Source organism: Nansenia antarctica (assembly GCF_963989245.1).
Source record: "Nansenia antarctica genome assembly, chromosome: 19".
NCBI classification, from domain to species: Eukaryota; Metazoa; Chordata; class Actinopteri; order Argentiniformes; family Microstomatidae; genus Nansenia; species Nansenia antarctica.
Genome location: NC_137692.1, coordinates 22,339,989 through 22,361,544, shown reverse-complemented (window position 1 = coordinate 22,361,544; position 21,556 = coordinate 22,339,989). Strand labels below are relative to the sequence as shown.

The 21,556-nt window shown below is 44.8% G+C and overlaps 1 protein-coding gene across 1 annotated transcript in view; it reads right to left on the bottom strand.

Moving 5' to 3' along the window:
• Nucleotides 1–21,556, bottom strand: part of col4a4 (collagen, type IV, alpha 4) — a gene marked incomplete at both ends in the record, with an annotated part of 67,649 nt that overhangs the window by 24,123 nt on the left and 21,970 nt on the right. Inside the window, 10 exons of the mRNA XM_080549057.1 lie at nt 477–521; nt 628–708; nt 1,099–1,140; nt 1,334–1,369; nt 1,460–1,522; nt 2,554–2,622; nt 4,442–4,558; nt 5,880–5,924; nt 6,325–6,459; nt 18,643–18,714. Coding sequence (XP_080405183.1) covers nt 477–521; nt 628–708; nt 1,099–1,140; nt 1,334–1,369; nt 1,460–1,522; nt 2,554–2,622; nt 4,442–4,558; nt 5,880–5,924; nt 6,325–6,459; nt 18,643–18,714 — 705 coding nt within the window. The remainder of the gene's footprint in view (nt 1–476; nt 522–627; nt 709–1,098; nt 1,141–1,333; nt 1,370–1,459; nt 1,523–2,553; nt 2,623–4,441; nt 4,559–5,879; nt 5,925–6,324; nt 6,460–18,642; nt 18,715–21,556) is intronic.

The following is a 21,556-nucleotide window of genomic DNA, read 5'->3' as shown; positions in this document are numbered from 1 at the left end:
TACATACATTATACTACATTCTAGAACTACAAGAGATGTATTTGCTCATATGGAGGTGACAAAGGTTCTGAAATAACATGTTGTGACGTTAGAATGATATGGTTCCAATCCATTTGAGTTTGAGTTTGAGTTTTTTACATAATCTGATCCATTAGGTGTTTATTAATGCCTGTGTGGTGTTATTTTTAAACTGTTGACATTTCTGAGTTAGCAATTCATAAAATACAAAGGTTCCATCTCACAAAACATAATGGAATGTAAAAACGCTCAATATCTCTGAACTGCCCTAAACGGAGATAGAACCTTATCATTCTAAGCTCACGATGTGTTGTTATTGAATCACACATTAGTTGTGCATGAGAAGCTGCATAGGAGAATTGGCTGTATGACTATTGGGAAAAACAACACTATCAAGAGTGAATCAACACACTCAGTGACTACAGGTATGTGCGGCAGGGCTCTGTTGTTCAACTCACGTCAAGTCCTCTGAGTCCACACTCTCCCTTCACTCCTCTCTTCCCCTGAAAGAGCACAACACCAAGGAGTCATCCAGGGAGAACAGGGAGCAGACAAGAATACAAGAGTAAAAAAATGTGTTTCTCAGAGAATACAAAAGCGATCTTCTACCTTGTCTCCTTTGATATAGTAGTCCTCTGGGGGGTCCACAATCTCAAAGGGTCCTGGAGGGCCTTGCATACCTTGGTCTCCCTACGGGATGGAAACCCCAGGAACAGTTGTCAGTACCAATATCCCCCCCATCACACAAAGCTATTCGGTTGTTAAGTCGTGACGTGTTTCCGGGTCCAAAGTTGGCTGAGGCGCTCTCTTCGAAATGCCTCAGTAATAATAATAATTCATTATATTTATATAGCGCTTTTCCAAGGCTCAAAGACGCTGACAAATATGGGGAAAACAGGAAAGTGCTGTGTCCCTTGTTGTATGAATAGATCCGAGTCTAAAAAACGATTGAACTGTCATTCTACCGCTGTAGTACACTGGTACTCTGGTGCAGGGAATTTCGGGTTTGGACCCGGAAATGGCGAAACGTCAAGTCAGACTTAACAACCGAATATATACTCATAGTGGTGGATTACTCACCTCATCTCCAGTCTGCCCTGGTAATGATCTTCCTTTCTCTCCCTAAAAAATAGAGGGAGGGAGAAAGTAGGGGTGAGTAGAGAGCGATGTAAGTCAACTTTTTGTGACTAAAATACTCTTTTAAATACACCCTTGTGACATGAACTAATGCCAGGCGTGTGTGTGTGTGTGTGTGTGTGTGTGTGTGTGTGTGTGTGTGTGCAAATGCAAATATATAAAGGATTAGGGAACTTACAGGGGGGCCTCTAAACCCAGGTAAACCATGAGAGCCCTGCAGAAAACACAGACAACAGACACAATTACAGGCACGTGCGTTCAAACACATGTAGAGTATAGCTGAGTAACAGAGAAAAATACTCACATCAGTTCCATCCAAACCAAGTGGCCCAATAGGACCTCTTGGCCCAGGAATACCTTGTAGCCCCTGTAAAACACAGAGACATGTAAACATAGAGACATGTGTAAAACACAGAGACATGTATGTAAACCCCTGGGGAAGCTGACATCCATCCACGGAGAATCACATACAAACGTGGTAATGTTAGAGGGGGTGTGGTTTATGGTCAATATTTGTCATGGGTAAGGGGGAGCTGTAAACTGGAAAGGAGAGAGAGAGAGAGATGATGGTGGGAGAGGGAGGAAGGAGAGAGAGAGAGGGAGATGATGGTAAGAGAGGGAGAAAGGAGAGAGAGAGAGAGAGAGGGAGGGAGATGATGGTGGGAGAGGGAGAAAGGAGAGAGAGAGAGAGAAGATGGTGGGAGAGGGAGAAAGGAGAGAGAGAGAGGGAAGATGGTGGGAGAGGGAGAAAGGAGAGAGAGAGAGGGAAGATGGTGGGAGAGGGAGAAAGGAGAACTGGAAAACAGTGCCACGGTCTCTTGGCCAATCGTAACGCTTAGTTGAACGCTAAAGGTCTCTCTTATATTTTATTTTCTGTTTACCTCTATAAGATACCCTGCATGAATAAAGGCAAAAAAAAAAACTGACATATCTGTTTTATAATTCAGTAATCATGTTTGCACACTGAACTGTGTTTAATGACACTGCAGCATGGCAGCACTGTTCTGGTCAGGTGGCCATATTCTTATGTATATTGTAGATTTGACAGAATGTGTTGGATGAAACACAGTGACCGTCTTACTCACAGGCAGTCCATGGATCCCTACAGGCCCGACGTCGCCCTGTGTGTCAGAGATAATAAGTCTAGGTTACAGTCATACAAGCAAGTACCATTTGTGACACAGTCTGATCATTTTGGTCCGCATGTCAGCAACCAATCAAAATGTTCTGACTTTTCTTTTGAAACGGTGAGAATCTCTAACCTTATCCTCATAATAATTGGTTGATTTCACTTTGCTTCACTGTCTCGTTACTGACACTGGACACTGTACGTTAACGAGACTGTATTTAGGTGATTGGGGCTGAAACAGTCCAGATGTTTCGAGGAAGAGCACTTACAGGGATACCAGGGTACTGGATGAACTGGATGGCGGGGTGCCCTGGCGCCCCTTTGATCCCTGGGAAACCCTGACGACACAAATGTTCATGTCAACAGTATATCATGTATAACAGTATATATCAACAGTATATCATGTATAACAGTATATATCAACAGTATATTATAACAGTATATATCAACAGTATATATCAGTCAGTGAATAGTGAGCACATGCACATTGAACGGCTGTAATGAATGGCTCATGAATGTCTGTAAATCTGGCTCATCTGAGTCAGAAAGTATTTTTTCTATGCAACTGTTGTAGTTTTATATCAAATATACTGAGAATTGAAGTCTGTATCTCTACATTCTGGGAAATCGTAGCTAACAATTCAGTCTGCCTGGGGACAGTGCCAATGACTTGTTGCGCACTTACTAAAGTCTAGTTTCCTGTCACTATTTGTTTGCCAAGATTAGTGATGTCATAAAAGGGTGTCGACTTTGTATATAAGGGCTGAGCTCAGAGAAGGATTGGGCTCCGAGGCTCTGGGGCTCTGGACTTTGCAAACTCTAGACTACTGCTGTCATGTAACTTTATAAATAAAAAGGCTTCAAGCTCAAGTTGATCAATTTCCTTGTGTTCAATATTCAACATCAATAGAGAAGAAACCAGATTGAATCCACTACACAACCTCTCCACAGACTGAGGTAGCTAGCGAAGGGGCAGTGAGTCTTTGAGGATGTCCTCTAAATGGACTGACTTATATAGAGCCTTATTCCAAAGCGCTTTACAACGGCCTCTCATTCACCCGTTCACACACACATTCACACACCAATGGCGGCCAAGCTACCATGCAAGGCACCGGCCCGTTCATTGGGAGCAATTTGGGCTTCAGTGTCTTGCCCAAGGACACTTCGACATGTGGCCAGCCGGGGCTCGAACCGCCGATCTGCCAACCTTGCGATCATTAGACGGCAGCTCTACTTCCTGCGCCACATACGCCCCAGTCCTCTACTCTAGTCGTGTCCTCTGAGAAGGTCCTCTACTCTAGTCATGTCCTCTGAGGATGTCCTCTAGTCTAGTCATGTTCTCTGAGGAGGTCCTCTACTCTAGTCATGTCCTCTGAGGACGTCCTCTACTCTAGTCGTGTTCTCTGAGGATGTCCTCTACTCTAGTCATGTCCTCTGAGGATGTCCTCTACTCTAGTCATGTCCTCTGAGAAGGTCCTCTAGTCTAGTCATGTCCTCTGAGGACGTCCTCTAGTCTAGTCATGTCCTCTGAGGACGTCCTCTACTCTAGTCATGTCCTCTGAGAAGGTCCTCTAGTCTAGTCATGTCCTCTGAGAAGGTCCTCTAGTCTAGTCATGTCCTCTGGGGACGTCCTCTAGTCTAGTCATGTCCTCTGAGGACGTCCTCTACTCTAGTCATGTCCTCTGAGAAGGTCCTCTAGTCTAGTCATGTCCTCTGAGGACGTCCTCTACTCTAGTCATGTCCTCTGAGGACGTCCTCTACTCTAGTCATGTCCTCTGAGGACGTCCTCTACTCTAGTCATGTCCTCTGAGGACGTCCTCTACTCTAGTCATGTCCTCTGAGGATGTCCTCTACTCTAGTCATGTCCTCTGAGGATGTCCTCTACTCTAGTCATGTCCTCTGAGGATGTCCTCTAGTCTAGTCATGTCCTCTGAGGACGTCCTCTACTCTAGTCATGTCCTCTGAGGACGTCCTCTACTCTAGTCATGTCCTCTGAGGATGTCCTCTACTCTAGTCATGTCCTCTGAGGATGTCCTCTACTCTAGTCATGTCCTCTGAGGATGTTCTCTACTCTAGAGGATGTCCTCTAATCTAGTCATGTTCTCTGAGGATGTCCTCTACTCTAGAGAAGGTCCTCTAGTCTAGTCGTGTCCTCACCGCTCCCCCCGGGGGGCCGTCCAGCCCGTGGATCCCAGGGAAGCCAGAGTCTCCCCTCGTCCCGTTGCAGCCGTCCAGCCCTGACAGACCCGGGGTACCCCCTGGCCCGGGGTGACCCTGAAACACACCACCCACAACGTTATCACCAGAGAGAGAGAGAGAGAGAGAGAGAGAGAGAGAGAGAGAGAGAGAGAGAGAGAGAGAGAGAGAGAGAGAGAGAGAGAGAGAGAGAGAGAGAGAGAGAGAGAGAGAGAGAGAGAGAGAGAGAGAGAGAGAGAGAGAGAGAGAGAGAGAGAGAGAGAGAGAGAGAGAGAGAGAGAGAGAGAGAGAGAGAGAGAGAGAGAGAGAGAGAGAGAGAGAGAGAGATGATGGTAAAGGAGGGAGAAAGGAGAAAGAGAGATAGAAGGAGATGATGGTAAAGGAGGGAGAAAGAAGAGAGGGAAAGAAGGGAGAGAGGGAGATGATGGTGAGAGAGGGAGAAAGGAGAGAGAGAGGGAGATGATGGTGGGAGAGGGAGAAAGGAGAGAGAGAGAGGGAGATGATGGTAAGAGAGGGAGAAAGGAGAGAGAGAGAGGGAGATGATGATAAGAGAGGGATAAAGGAGAGAGAGAGAGGGAGATGATGGTGGGAGAGGGAGAAAGGAGAGAGAGAGGAAGATGATGATAAGATAGGGAGAAAGGAGAGAGAGTGAGAGAGAGGGAGGGGGGGAGATGATGGTGAGAGGGAGAAAGGAGAGAGAGAGGGAGATGATGATAAGAGAGGGAGAAAGGAGAGAGAGAGAGAGAGAGAGAGAGAGAGAGGGAGGGAGATGATGGTAAGAGAGGGAGAAAGGAGAGAGAGAGAGAGAGAAGATGGTGGGAGAGGGAGAAAGGAGAGAGAGAGAAGATGGTAAGAGAGGGAGAAAGGAGAGAGAGAGAGAGAGAGATGATGATGGGAGAGACGGAGAGATATGATCGCCAGAGATGGAGAAAGGAGAGACACTTCAGACAGTTCAGCACGCACATGTAAAGCACAGAAACATTGATCAGGAAAAACATGAAGCATTTCCAAACGCTTAAATTAGTAAGCGTTAGTTAGTAAAGCCTGATAGCAGTCCTATCCTCTATGTGCAATATGACAACCCTTGTGTACATAAGGTTCAGATATAGGAAAAGTTAGGATATTTATAGCATAGCATAGAGTACAGCACAGTGTTTTATTGTATAGTATAGTAGTATAGTATAGTAGATAGTGTACATAGCCTTTATTTATGTAAACCAGCTCTTTTCCCCTTTTTTACTTTACCCTTGGACCTCTTGTTTTTAGTCTTTTTTCCAAGCACCAGGGGAGCCCCCCCTCCTAAATTTCGTTGTATGGTACCTGTACTGTATTAATGACAATAAAGACCATTCATTCATTCATTCATTCATTAATTCATTCATATCCCCAAGGTACTCACCGGCACACCGTCTAACCCTGGATACCCTGGTACGCCAGCAGTACCCTGGAACAGTAGCAGGACATGGGTGGTCAGGAGTCAGGACACACATAACCTTCTTGTTTGTTTCGGGGTTTTTTCTTTACTTTTCTCATAAACCTCTTTTATAAAGCCCAGTTTGACAATTAAAACAAATCCTATCGCTGTTTTCATCTCTAGTACATTCTCTGTTCATTAGTCGAGAGTGAGAGATAATAATAATAATAATAATAATAATACATTTATTTCATAATGCGCCTTTCAAGGCACTCAAGGTCGCCGTACAACCAATTTAAAAAACTGTTACAAAATTCAAATACAATTAAAAATCAGAAATATACAGTATATACATAGCTAGCAGCAGAGCAACACAGTGTTTTGGTAGTGAGAGGTTTTCCAGCTAATGATGAGTGTTTTGTTTTTTTACCGTGTCTCCTTTCAGACCAGACACTCCAGGGAATCCCTCGTCTCCTCTGTGGCCCTTCTCCCCTGGGGGCCCCTGGGGGCCGGGGAAACCCAGAGGGCCCTGCGGTCCCTGGCGTCCTAGAGCGCCTGGTATACCCTGAGCAGCACACACACAAGATAGTCAAGTTCAAGTTCAAGTTTATTGTCATATTGTGACGTTAGAATGATAAGGTTCTATCTCCGTTTAGGGCAGTTCAGAGATATTGAGCGTCAAAGTTTTTACATTCCATTATGTTTTGTGAGATGGAACCTTTGTATTTTATGAATTACTAACTCAAAAATGTCAACATTTTAACCACACAGGCATTAATAAACACCTAATGGATCAGATTATGTAAAAAACTAAATTTTGACCAAAAATGGAGATAGAACCGTATCATTCTAAGCTCACGATGTGTATTAATACAATGGAATTCTTCAGCCTCGTCTCTCTCTGTAGTATCACACACAAACAAACATAGTCCACAACACAAACAAAACAACACTACAGTACACGGTGCTTAGTGCAGGGTGTAAAGGTCTTAGTGCAGGGTGTAAAGGTCTTAGTGCAGGGTGTAAAGGTCTTAGTGCAGGGTGTAAAGGTCTTAGTGCAGGGTGGAAAGTGCGCATGGTTCAGCTGTGCAGCAAACTGACTGCCTGTGGGAAGAAACTATTTCTGCGGCGGGTGGTGTGAGTTGATACTTCTATAGCGTTTTGGGGATGGGAGGAGTGTGAATAGTGCATAGGCAGGGTGGCTGGTGGCTGTTAAAAAACAGCCTGAACTGGAAGGCCTCTTAGTTTAGCCGTGTTGTATTTAGTATGTATTGAACCCCGTGTTCATATAAGCTCAGATCATTTCCTGTTTCCTGTTTTGACGTTAGAATTATAAGGTTCTATCTCCATTTTTGTCAAAATTGAGTTTTTTACATAATCTGATCCATTAGGTGTTTATTAATGCCTGTGTGGTGTTATTTTTAAAATGTTGACATTTTTGAGTTAGTAATTAATAAAATACAAAGGTTCCATCTCACGAAACATAATGGAATGTAAAAGCTTTGACGCTCAATATATCTGAACTGCCCTAAACGGAGATAGAACCTTATCATTCTAAGCTCACGATTTGCTGACAGTCTAACCGAGTCCCCAGGCTATTGCGCACAACACATCTAAACCTGGAATAACAAGGACTGAAACTTGGCCTTACTGGGAGTGAATTTACACTAAGTACAGTAAAAGTCATGATTATATTTCAGCGAATCACACAATTGCAAGGCATGGCCCCGAATGTACTGGTAAGCAAGACAGTACTGGGGGGAAAGAGCTGTGAGAGATGATTCATGAGAGGTAAAGCCAATGGTTATGTGACCAACTGTCAACTGTCCTGTGACAGTGACAGTTGTAGCCAATGGCTATGTGACCAACTGTTTCTCCTGGTCTTTCTATTAGTTCAGGCCACATTTTACATGTTGGTCCACCAGACCGCCCGAGCACGTGGGTGGAAGTGTCTGGGAGTTGGATTACTAACAGCCAAACATGGTATATAACTCTGTTATTATCACAACATTTATGACTTTTATGGCATTTATTCAATCTGCCAGTGGAGGCAGTATTCTCCACCACTGTCATTTGGACTATCTATGGTCCAAAAGGAGTTGTCCCCCATTCCAGTCAGTAGGGGGCAGCAAGGAGCACCCTACTATGTGTCAAGAGGATTGGAGTCATCCTAAAAATGGTTGGTTTAACACAGCTGGTTTGTAACTTTCAATACAACTTCCTGTTTTTTTTAACTCACAATTAAAACAGAATGAAGCTCTGCAGAGGAAAAAAAAAACAGATAGACCGGGGTCATGTTGCTATGTCAGCCTGCACATTAACACTAACATATATGCAGACAGACACACACACACACACACACACACACACACACACACACACACACACACACACAGACAAAGGCTACATACATACATCAAGTCAAGTCATGTCTATGAGGGAAATTAATTTGGCTGGGACAGCGTCCATTCATAAAACACAATAAATAGACAATAAATAATACGTCAACAATAGACGATTTAAAAGAAAAAAGTTTGATTCCTTTCTGGCTGTTGTCCTCTATAGTTTTTGGTCAAAATTGAGTTTTTTTACATAATCTGATCCATTAGGTGTCTATTAATGCCTGTGTGCGTGGTGTTATTTTTAAAAGGTTGAAATTTTTGAGTTAGTAATTCATAAAATACAAATGTTCCATCTCACAAAACATAATGGAATGTAAAAACTTGAAGCTCAATATCTCTGAACTGCCCTAAACGGAGATAGAACCTTATAATTCTAAACGGAGATAGAACCTTATAATTCTAAGCTCACGAGATGGCTGGCTGCAGCTGATGATCTTACTGGTGTCTCTGACTTCCCTCCTCCTGAACTTAATTGCACAACATACAAAATCAAATCTCAATTTGTCATCTACTGTATTTCGATACATACATATACATACATAGTAGGGGAGGCTGGTAGAAGCAGACACACACACACACACACACACACACACACACACACACACACACACACACACCACACACAAGACATAATGTTTACCCCAATGCTGGTATTTCATTCATAAAGTCCATTCATTCATTCATTCATTCATTCATTCATTTCTGCTTAGATGGTACAGTGGGGTGCAACAATTTGGGCACCCCGACGCACACACACTGACACACACATGCAAACCAATGCATACACACACAAACACCTGTTCGTTGATGAAGTTCCCTTTCCAAAGGCCTCCTATTTAATCCGTCTCGAGGCAGCAGGAACTGCTAGTTTTTAAATGATAAAAAAGGAAAACAGCCCTGTGCAAAAGTTTGGGAACCCTTTTGGATTATTCTTTGTTACCTTTTGACAAGATGATTACTAAAGGCCCAGCCCAAGGTGATTTACTTGTTATGGCTTCAATGAGTCCCCCCCACTGTATCAACAGCCCGGATGCACGGGGCGAAACTTGTGTATCTAATCTCACACCGATTCTTCACCATGACAAACACATTTCCAGCTTTTCACGCATTGTAGCTGTTCTAAACCACACAGTTAACAAAACACTAAATCCAATCCTCTAGATTTGGCACAATCTTCCTTGATGAAGACTCTTGTGTTTACATGGAAAACACTACCGTTCAGAATGCTAAACTCAACTGTAAAAGGCATTTTGACTAGGGGTGCCCACATGTGTTTGCAACCCCACTGTAGGTGAGTTCAGGCCCGGGGTTTCTGACTTTGATCAGGGCACAATGGGAGAAGCATGTAGAGCAGGTTAATGAACCAAAGCTGCTTTTTCCATCGACTCATCCTCTCTGTCTATGTCTACGGGCACAGACGCCATCTACGCTCTATACCAGAGGTGCTACAAATCTCCTAGTTTACATTAGGGGCTGGCTGTTCCCACCCACCTGCCACTAGTAACAGCGAAAAACCAGTACCTAGTGGATACAAAGCGTAGGTGTACGAGTGTACGTTAACGCTTTCATATAAACAAGCATGTGTGAAATTGTAAGCAAGTAGGTGTGTCGTCCGTCTGCATGTGTTCTAAAAAGGGTATTACGGAGACTGAGAGCATGTATGAATGTGTGTGCGTGCGTGCGCGCGCGTGTGTGTGTTCGCGCGCGCGTGGGTATGTGTTCCACCAAGGGAACACAGAGGCCTGTGTGACCGGCGTGTTCAGAGTGGATGTGACAGAAGCTCAGCGTCGAGCACGCTGCATTGCCCCTGTCTTTCTCCCGGCTCGCGGGCCTGTGAAAATCACTAAGACCCCCTTGATTCCCTCTGAGGCCGTGTCACAACAGCCATTGTGTGAGATCGGCCGGGGAGGCTGGCACAGCGAATTACAGCCGTGCCCCAGCTGTCCAAATATAACCCAGACCCCAGACACTCTGCCTGGGCTACAGGCCTCTCAGCAGGCCCTCAGCAAGGTGCACGACCGGTCTACTCGCCAGTACGACACGTTATTCCGACCGTTTAGATATCTAAAACACATCTATATTCAGTACACGTATCCCCACGTACTAACGCGCTGGTTAGAGAGTGTGTGTTGCACTGTTGTGTTGCAGAAGCGTCTTGTTTAGAAGGGGAGGCCAGTCGGGGTCAGTGTGACTGAGTAGTCACATAACGTCCCCGAGCTACGGGGGCATTAGGACGTGGCAGAACGAGCAACCAGAGCCTAGCGGGATAAGCAGTTAAAGTACCAGACTGAGTACGAGCAGCCCATCTCTTTGTTGTCAGGGGTGTTGTCTGTCAGATCATAAAAGAGCCCTGTGACCTTGACCTTGGTCTTGTTGTTGTCTGGACTGAAGTTCCCGAATGAATACAGACAACACACACACACACCGCCGCTTGTCTTCATGTCACACACTCAGCAGGTGGAGAATACGCTTGTCCCTTCCGACAGCCTTTGAAGTCCTCCTTCTACAGTGGAGTGACCACCACGTCTCTCTTTCATTTCATGCGCTTGACCTTTAGGCTATAGCACACAAACATTCCACTGTTTCTGATCAAAATGTCATCAGACTCCCCCGTAATCCCCCAGCATTCCTCCGGCTTCCGCCCTTAGGGCCAAACATACACTCGTGACCCCCCCTCTCCTCCCCCCCCCCCACCCCACCCCGCCCAGCCCACCCCCGCCCAGCCCACCCCCCCAACACTGACCCCCGCCCCGCCCCCCACTTGGAAAACAAACCTGATGAAGAATCATTCAATACAAGTTACAATGGCAGGGCAGCAAAGAGGCCTTTTATTAAGCCAAGTTACATGAGCGCAGAGAGAAACGAGCAGACCAATAAGCAAGAAGCAATGGCCCAAAGCAAGAAACAGCCCCCAACGATGGGTGCGACTCATATTTATAGACCTGTTGCACAGTGGGGGAGTTATTTCCTGAATCTTTTGGGGGGGATGTCGCGGCTGTCAAAAAAACCAATTCAACACACCTTAACATAACGCTGGTTTTCTATGTGTACCACATGTACAAAAGAAGAGATTTGGTGAGGCTGCATTCTCATTTTATGCACCCAGATTGTGGAATGCACTGCCAGTTTACATTACGGACACAACCTCAGCACATTATGTTCAAGTCAAGACTAAAAAAAACATATTTTTAATATTGCCTTTAAATGACTAAATAATTAAATTATGATTGTATAATGATTGGAGCACTTTGAGCTGCAACGTTTGCAGGAAAAAGCGCTTAACAAATAAAAGTTATCGTCATTATCATTATCATACAGTACAAGGTGAACATCTCCCAAAACACACCTTAACCCCGTACAAGATCTCCCAAAACACACCTTAACATACAAGATCTCCCAAAACACATCTTAACATACAAGATCTCCCAAAACACACCTTAACATACAAGATCTCCCAAAACACACCGTAACATACAAGATCTCCCAAAACACACCGTAACATACAAGATCTCCCAAAACACACCGTAACATACAGTACACAGTGAAGATAGTAACACAGTATAATCGTCACCATGTTTTTGCCGCATGGCCCATACTTGTAATCCTGATGTCCTTGTCAACACAGTCCACCAAGCAGGTGTCCCAGATTTGATTTGTTGCTATACCTATCCACTACTTAGCCCTTCTCTGTGTTCACTGACGTGTGGTTTATTGATCATTAAGTCAATAATTATAATTAAGTTCTAACCTGTACTTATGGAGAAAGCCTCTGATCCATTTATTATTAGTTACCAACATTTATAACTGATAATGTCATACCGTTAACCATGTATTAACCAACATAATGAAGTTATGAGTTATCGACATTTGTAAGTGAAAAAAATTCACCTTAAGTGTAACACTGTTGGTAATTGATGAATATTAATGACTTACCAAAATGTTTACCCATATTTCTTACTAATGAAATGTCACCTTAATGTAAAGTGTAACACTGTTAATTTTGATAATGAGTTATCAACATTAATGAATGAGTTACCAACATTAATAAATGAGTTACCAACATTAATGAATGAGTTATCAACATCTGATAAAATATCACTGTAATGTAAAGTGTAACAGCGTTGTCCTTTATTAATGACGTACCAACATTTATTAACAGGTTACAAATATGTCAAACTGATGACATGTCACCTTAATGTAAAGTGTAACACACTTAAAGGCACCATGCAGGACTGCGCCCTCTTTTCACTGCGATGGGAACTGCAGTGACAATTCAGAATAGTGTCCTCCTCTCCCCCCCCCCCCCCCCCTGGGTCAATGCAAACCACTTCTAACTGAAACAATGAATCTGGCAATTATTATTCATTCTTTTTTTTATGCAGCGACATGTCTTAGTTAACATCTCCATGAAACCGGGACCTGTGTGGGTTGAAATGCCGTCGTTATATAATACTTAGTAGTGCTTATAGTACTTCTCATCACCCAATCCCAGTGGCGGACTCAGGCTGTTTGAAGGGCAGTGGCGAAAAGAAAAAAAGGGCACCTACTGCACAACATGGGACCCCATCAGTGCACATGGTCAAGTTTAGACCATTGGAAGGGCAGCCAATAGGGCACATCCTCTAATTTCCGCCACTCAAAAGGGCATTTTTGCCACTCAAAAGGGCACTTAAGCGGGATGTTTTTCAACCGTGGGGGCACCAGGAGGGGCGGTCGCCCCCCCCCTGCCCAAACCTGTCACCTCTAATGAAGAATGGTTCCTAATCACGTTTGCATCTGGTACGTCCCTGAGGGCAGAGCACCTCTGTGGAGCAGTCTGCCTGCCCCTGTGAGGTGGACAGAGAAATTGCAATTTCGAAGTCCTCAAAACAACCTCAAGACTTGAATAATAAACTATTCCAAACAGAATGAAAAAAAAAGAATTCGAAATTAAATCAAATCATGTATAGCAGCTTGCAAATTGGGCGAATTAAGACATATATATGAGCTACTGTTTCACAACAAGCCCCATCCATTAGAATTGCTCAACAATGAGACATCAGTTAGTTTGGATAGCTGCCTATGTGGCTTACAATAATATATATCATATATTTTTTAAGCTACCTTGAACTACCCTGGGAAACCCCCCCTGTAGCACTTCATAAACTCTCTCTGCTCGGTTCTTGCTTGTTCAGAGAAATCTTTGAAACCCCCCCAAGAAACCCCCCCAAAACCGTTATAATAGATCTAGTGTTTGCAAGCTTTACCAGAGTTTCTTGTCTACAAGAAATGTGTCATCCAGGATTACATTAGGAAAAGTTATACAGTGGCGTGCAAAAATGTGGGCACCCCTAGTCAAAATGCCTTTTACAATTAATATCTAAGTGAAAAGGAGCAAACCTAACCTCTAAATGGTACAATGTTAAACATGACACATTTCATCACATTTTATAGCAAGATAAATTTTTATTTGTAACTTTTTACAGTTTCAAAATAAAAAAACAAGGAAAAAGGCCTTGTGCAAAAGTTTGGGAACCCTGTCAGCTAGCACTTTGTAACTCCTCCTCGGTCAACTATAACAGCTTGCAAACGCTTCCTGTAGCCATGAGTCTTTCAATTCTTGTTTTGGGAATTTTTCCCCATTACTCCTGGCAGAACGGCATGTTTGAGATCTCTCCACAGATTTTCAATAATATTCAAGTCTGGGGACTGTGATGGCCATTCCCAATCCTTCATCCGTCTTTCCTGGAGGTACTTCATGGTTGATTTTGAGGTATGCATCGGGTCATTGTCTTGCTGGAATACCCAACCTCTCTTCAATTTCAATTTCTGGACTGACCTTCGAACATTAGCCTCTAGAATGTCTTGATATTTGGTGGAATCCATTCTTCCTTCCACCCGCACAATATTGCCTGTGCCCCCAGCTGCTACACAACCTCAAAGCATAATGGATCCACCTCCATGCTTAACAGTTGGCAAGGTGTTCTTCTCACATTGTGAGAGTTTTGTGTATCCTTCTCCTTGATGGTGGAAGTGAACTATCTTGATTCTGACATACTTAACTGTTTAGAGGAGCCCATGGTTTTTAACACTAGACACAACAGTCACCGCAGTCGGATACTTTAGAAGGCATGGAGTTACTTCAGAATATATAGTTCAACCCTGGAATTATATTCACCTGACTCATTGAAGCCATAACAAATAAATCACCTTGGTCTGGGCCTTAGTAATCATCTTGTCAAAAGGTAACAAAGAATAATCCAAAAGGGTTCCCAAACCTTTGCACAGGGCCCTTTTCCTTTTTTATCATTTAAAAAAAAAAAAAAAAAAAAAAAAACTTGCTTTAAAATGAGCAGAAAGGTGTCATGTTTAACTTTGTAGCATTTAGTGTTCAGGTTTGCTTTCAATCACTTAGAGATTAATTCTAACAGACATTTAAAACAGGGGTTTCCAAATGTTTGCACCCCACTGTACATTACAACAGACCATTTTGCAATTATATCTACAGTAGTAAGAGAATGGCCCATCTGATGTATTATACATGTATCAGGCTTTAGCTCCATTTCAAGCTGAAAATGGAAGTGTTGGGGTTTTATATCATGTTATACTGAGAAATGTAAGTCTCTCTACAGTTTGGCAAATCTAGCACTCTAGGAAGGCCCATTTCCTTCCTGTAAGGGATGGGCCAAGATCTGTGGTGCAGTGAATAATTCTGACTATGGACAGGGCCCATAACATGTGTAATCACAGATTTGTATAATATGATTGGTTCCCAAGAATGGTGACCTCATGACCAAGGACAGGTCTATAAATATGAGTCGCACCCATCGTTGGGGGCTGCTTCTGGCTTTGGGCCATTGCTTCTTGCTTATTGGTCTGCTCATTTCTCTCTGCGCTCATGTAACTTGGCTTAATAAAATACCTCTTTGGAGACAATTGATCTAAGCTCTTTGTGCTTTGTAAGTTCTACTAAATCTATTAAGAATCAATTATATCCACAACAGAAGCTTAAGAATGCCTTTGCTTAGCATGCCAATCCTCCATGTTGCATTTTTAAGGAGATTTGATAAGTTAAGTTCCCCAAACAAATACAAGAGAGAGGGGGGAAGCGAGGGGGCAGGACAGATGGAAACATCGCAGTGACATCACAGTGACATCACAGTGACATCACAGCAAAATGTCCTCTTTCCTCTCATTAGTGAAGGGAGTTATCCACATCCTCACCTGACATTACAGGAGCCAGGGCAGGCACCTCACATGCCACACCACACACACACACACACATGCACACACACACACACACACACCACACACACACACACACACACACACACACACACACACACACACACATAATACACACACACACACACACATAATACACACACACACATAATAACCTCCCATAATACACACACACACACACACACACACATAATACGCACACACACACACACACACACACACACACACACACACACACACACACATAATAACCTCACATAATACACACACAGACACAGACACACACACACACACACACACACACACAGCCATAACCTCACTGTGGTCACAAAGTTCAAAGTTCACCAGCAAACATCTGGTGGCCTCAAGTTCATGGGATTCAAAAATTCAAAAATCTTGAATCCATAATATGACCGTATAATCTAGGCTACAGTACGTGTTAGCTGGCTGGATGGGATTGTTGCAAAAGTAGCCTCTTAATGACGACATTCAACGATGACAAGAATTACAGCAATGCCACCTACGACACCCGCTAGCTATGTGTTTGTCGTAGGAGTCTGGCCTGTAGTCGTTGCTGGCCGGAGGAATTTGGTTGAGGAAAGCCGGGGAGGATCATTCCCAATTTGCGAGCGTTTCTCCTGCCACATTCCAAGGGATGTCTGCGGTCCCCCCCCCAGGACCAGCGGTCCCTGCTGCCTCGAGACTGATTAAATAGGAGGCCTTTGCCAAAAGGGGAACTTCATCAACGAAACAGGTGTTTGTGTGTGTATGCGTCGGTTTGCATGTGTGTGTCAGTGTGTGTGTGTGTGTGTCGTGTGGTCTGTATGTACATGGGGGGTGTCTAACCTTTGATCTTGATGTTTCTCTGGGCACCTGTGCACACTCATTTTTACTGGCACAAGCTCACTGGAATTGCTCTCTCTCAGATTTACAAGGCTAGGCCGTAAGTGTGCCACTGTTCTGTTAAAGAACGTCATTGGGGCTCTGGGCTTGCCTCTTCAGCATCTGTGCACTTGCACACTTACACTGCTACATAGTGACGTTAGAATTCTAAGGTTCTATCTCCATTTTTGTCAAAATTGAGTTTTTTACATAATCTGATCCATTAGGTGTTTATTAATGCCTGTGTGGTGTTATTTTTAAAATGTTGACATTTTTTAGTTTGTAATTAATAAAATACAAATGTTCCATCTCACAGAACATAATGGAATGTAAAAACGTTGACGCTCAATATCTCTGAACTGCCCTAAACGGAGATAGAACCTTATCATTCTAAGCTCACGACATTCCACAGAGGAATAGCCTGCCCCATGCCAGTCAGCTGCCCTTCTAAAACTCTCACTGACAATCACGGTTGCCAGATGGGATTGACAATTTCCAGCCTAACCACAGTCTAAAAAAAAACGCTAAATCCACCAAAATCAGCCCATCTGGCAACCCTGCTGACAATACGATTTTCTACTCACTTGAGAACTTTCAACACACTGTAGGTTAACTGTAAAGGTCCCAGACGTGACGATAGAATGGACCTATCGCTAAGCCACAGCCCCTTTGAAAACTCGGACAAACAAACAACGCTTCACTGACAGTGACTGACTGACCGACCGTGACTGAATGACATTCAATGACTTACAATGGCGGGAGTTGGCAAATTTCTGATTTCTGATTTACCACAGCAAGTAATAGACATGTTTCTTTTTAAAGATGACAAGAATATTTAGTCTAGAAGCTTTTCACCATCCGATATTAGCGAGTTGTCCGAGTTTGTCCGAGTTTTCTGCCTGTAGTGACTTTTGCTGTGATATGATTGGACAATATTAATATTTTTGGGGCGTGGCTTATAGGCGATAGGTCCATTCAGGAATGGTGGAGGGGAAACTCCATTCATATTGCATTGACAACACCGTGCTGGGATCCCAGCACACCTGGATAGCGAGCAGCATGCTAAGGCACATCCAAGTTGGCACCGATCTAGGTCAGTGTGCCGACATCTAGTCATGGTGGGTAGTGGACTTGGGGGGGGTTGGGGGGGGGGGGGGGGGGGTTAGGGTGGTGGTCTGGCCAGGAAGGGGGGGGGGGGTGTCTGTGCAGTGAGGGATATCCCCCTCTGATACGGAACACCGGTAATCCCATTAGCTGTGTCTCGCTCTAATCCTCTTTATTCCATTAGCACACCACTGGACTGCGCTTTTACCTCTCTCTCTCTTTCCCCCAGAAACACACAGTCAAGGACAAGTGTAACACCCCCTCTTTGTTCCCGACCCTCCTCTCATACAGACAGAGCCTTGTTGATCAATGCTGAGACCCCCCCCCCCCCCCTGATCCCAGATTTCAAACACCACATCTTTAAAACAGATCGCTGGGTTCACATTGTCATATTCTGCCCATAGAAGCCTTGAGAGAACATACTCGGAACACAAGTGCCAAGTGATTGACTGACGCCACAGAGCTTTCCTCATTGTGTTCCGTAGACTGGCCTTGCTTGACCATTAACATGGTTCTATGCTTTCCCCTAACGCTAGTATTTCTAGAAGCTTTATGTCAAAAAAATCTATGTAGTATGTAGCTGATGCTGAATAATGACATTGTTTTTAATGCCAGAAGAATCTCAATGGTATGGATTCACTAGTCGTGTTGTGTATGTTCCAGATGTTGCATGTTTCTTCTAACATATTTCAGATCTTCTTGTCATATCCTAAAGTCCCTTGTGTGACACGAGGGCAGTGAGGGTATAATGCACTGCAGCTGTTATCATCATACACCAAAGCTCAAAGAAAGATGATGACAATAACAGAGAGGCTAAAATGATAAGAAAGTGAAGGAGTGGGGGGTGTGACTATCCTGTGTGGATGTGGATGGTGGGTCAGTAGGTGTGAGGTGTGGGGGGTGTGACTATTCTGTGTGGATGTGGATGATCGGTCAGTAGGTGTGAAGAGTGGGGGGGGTGACAATCCTGTGTGGATGTGGATGATCGGTCAGTAGGTGTGAGGTGTGGGGGTGTGACTATCCTGTGTGGATGTGGATGGTCGGCCAGTAGGTGTGAGGTGTGGGGTCCCCACAGTGGGGATGTGACTATTCTGTGTGGATGTGGATGGTGGGTCAGGAGGTGTGAGGGGTCTTACCTGCGCTCCTTTGGCAGGGAAACACTGGCACGTGGTACAGTCCCGCCCCCCGCACTCTCCCGTCTGCTCGCCCTGCAAGTCACAACCACATAGTTAGAATCACCATTCCACACATCACAGTCACAAACGGTCACTCCATCAGATTAGATTAGATTACATTTATTGTCCCCAGGGGGAAATGAATTTTCACACCACTGTACAGTATATATGTTACGGTACATGTGGGAAAACTAGGGTTAGGGTTAGGTGCTATGTCGACTTGGAACATGCTGGCATGTCTAACCCTAACCCTAATCCTATCCCTAACCCTAACCCTACCCCTAACCCTAACCCTAACCGTAGCACCCTAGCACCTAACCCTAACCCTAGTTTTCCCACATGTACCGCATTCCCACATGTACCGTAACATATATATATATATATACATACAACACTGTATAACACAGACAACAACAGACAGTACTACACATGACTGATACACAAGTACACACATTCTGTCTATTATTTAAGACAACAATGGCTGCGGGGATCAGGCTTTTGCCAAAGCGAGCCCTTTTTGCACCGTAGCGTTCTGTACCTACGCCCGGATGGCAGTGGGGCGAGGTACAGATTGAGTGGGTGGGTGATGTCCTGTTCTATTGTGGTTGTGATGCGTGAGATGGCCCCTGTTGTTTAGTGCTGTGAGGTCATTAGCCTCTCATTAGTCTCTCCTTGGAGCGCCCAAGCTTACGACCACATGTGATGGCAGCTGGCGAAAGAGGGAAACCGACCAAACGTTCCACTTTTTTATTCTGAAGAATGTAGCTCACTGAATCCATTGCATTGCAAATGTTGGCTTGACTAGCGAAGTGTGTCGTTAATTTTCAACAACGTTTCAGTAAAACAGTTTGTCTTGAATCAACGCTATTTTACAGCTGATTTGAAATAAATTAGGTCACCACCCACAAATGAGGCACAATGTATTTACATTTTTCGGAATAAAGTCTGAACATTGCACATAGGAACATATGCATTTTTTATAAGTAGCAACGTTGTCATTTTTCTTGTGACATGAAGAAGCCACGCTTTGGACCTCAGCCATGAACCTTCTCGTTGCAAGTTCCAGAGTTTCAATTAAGGGTCAGGGTTCAAGCTGCCAACCCTAATGTACAAGCCGGCGCCATCCAGCGATCTTTGTGCGTCAGTACCCAGACTCCCATTGTGAAGAGCGGGGGGGGGGGGGGGGGGGGGTCGTGAAACGGCATCGCACTCGCAGCCCCCTACATGATAACCATTTAAATGGAATCAAGGCTGGAGTTACTGTGGTTCGTAGTCAGTCGGAGGCGAAGCAGGTGGTAGATAGAGATGTACCCCCCCCCCTCCCCACACACACACACACACACACACACACACACACACACACACACACACCGTCCGTACGTCCCAGGCCAAACAGGAGACAGGCAGGAATGTAAACATGGTGCGAGAGAGAGAGACAAGCATCACAGTAAAAATGTGTCTTGCTATTTGGAGGCAGTAGGCTGTGCATGCAGCAGGGATGTGTGGCGAGGGGAGGGGAGGCGAGGGGGGGGAGGAGGGGAGACAGAACATCAGATAAACTCTCTGACAATCAGCCTCCATTCTCCTGACAGTAATCTCCCCCCCCCCCTGCCCCCCCCTGCCCACTTAAGACTGGGCACAGGGACAGCCACAGCTGCACCACCTCCAACACTAACGCACAACCTTAGATTCAATCACAACCTTAAATGGATGGAACTTATATAGCGCCTTTATCCAAAAGCGCTTTTACAACGGCCTCTCATTCACCCGTTCACACACACATTCACACACCGATGGCGGCAAGCTACCATGCAAGGCGCCGGCCGGCCCCGCTCACTGGGAGCAATTTGGGGGTTCAGTGTCTTGCCCACAGGCACCTCGGCACTTCACAAATCGACATGTGGCCAGCCAGGGCTCGAACCGCCGATCTGCCAACCTTGCGATCATTAGACGCCGGCTCTACTTCCTGCGCCACAGCCGCCCCCGTCCCACACCTTAACCTGCCCATAACGCCGCACAGTGTACACTGTGACACCTGGCACCGTCACAAACCAACAACAAAGACCTAGCCAGGCCTCACCGCCATGTGACACAGTGACGGATCACTTACTAATTACCATGTTCTAATTACCATAGCAACAACACAATGACACACAACACTCCAAAGCAAACCGCCAGTATAATCAAAGGAAATTACAACACAGTGCAGTAAAACATTCACTGAATCAAGTATGAGCTGAGAAACCTATATACACAATACTGCAGATTGTGCAGGTTCGAGCCCCGGCTGGCCACATGTCGAAGTGCCCTTGGGCAAGACACTGAACCTGAAATTGCTCCCAGTAAGCGGGCCGGCACCTCCAAAGAAAGTAGACGAAAGCTCTGATCCTCCAGCATAAAACATGAGTGTACAGTACATACAGTATATAGAAACACACACACACACACGCACACACACACACAACACACACACACACACACACCCTCTCACACACACACACACGCAGCACACACACAGCACAGACACGCACCTAAATACACACACACCTAAACACACTAGCTCCGGGATCCTTTGACTTCGTAAACGTTTCAATGCGTCCTGCAGACGCTTCACAGAGGTAGCCTAGCGGGTTTAATCGAGGATCTAATGATTGAAGTGCTCTCTGTGACATCACACCTGTGAGGGTCTGCAGATGTGACGGCTGATTGGCTGCCTGCCTGATCAGTGTTCCCGCATGCCTCGCTCTCAAAGTCAGTCACATGACTGATCACAAGTCCATGATAAGAAGGTGAAAGCATGACTGACAGCCATGCTTCCACTACCACAAGCACAAACAAACACACACACACACACACACACACACACACACACACA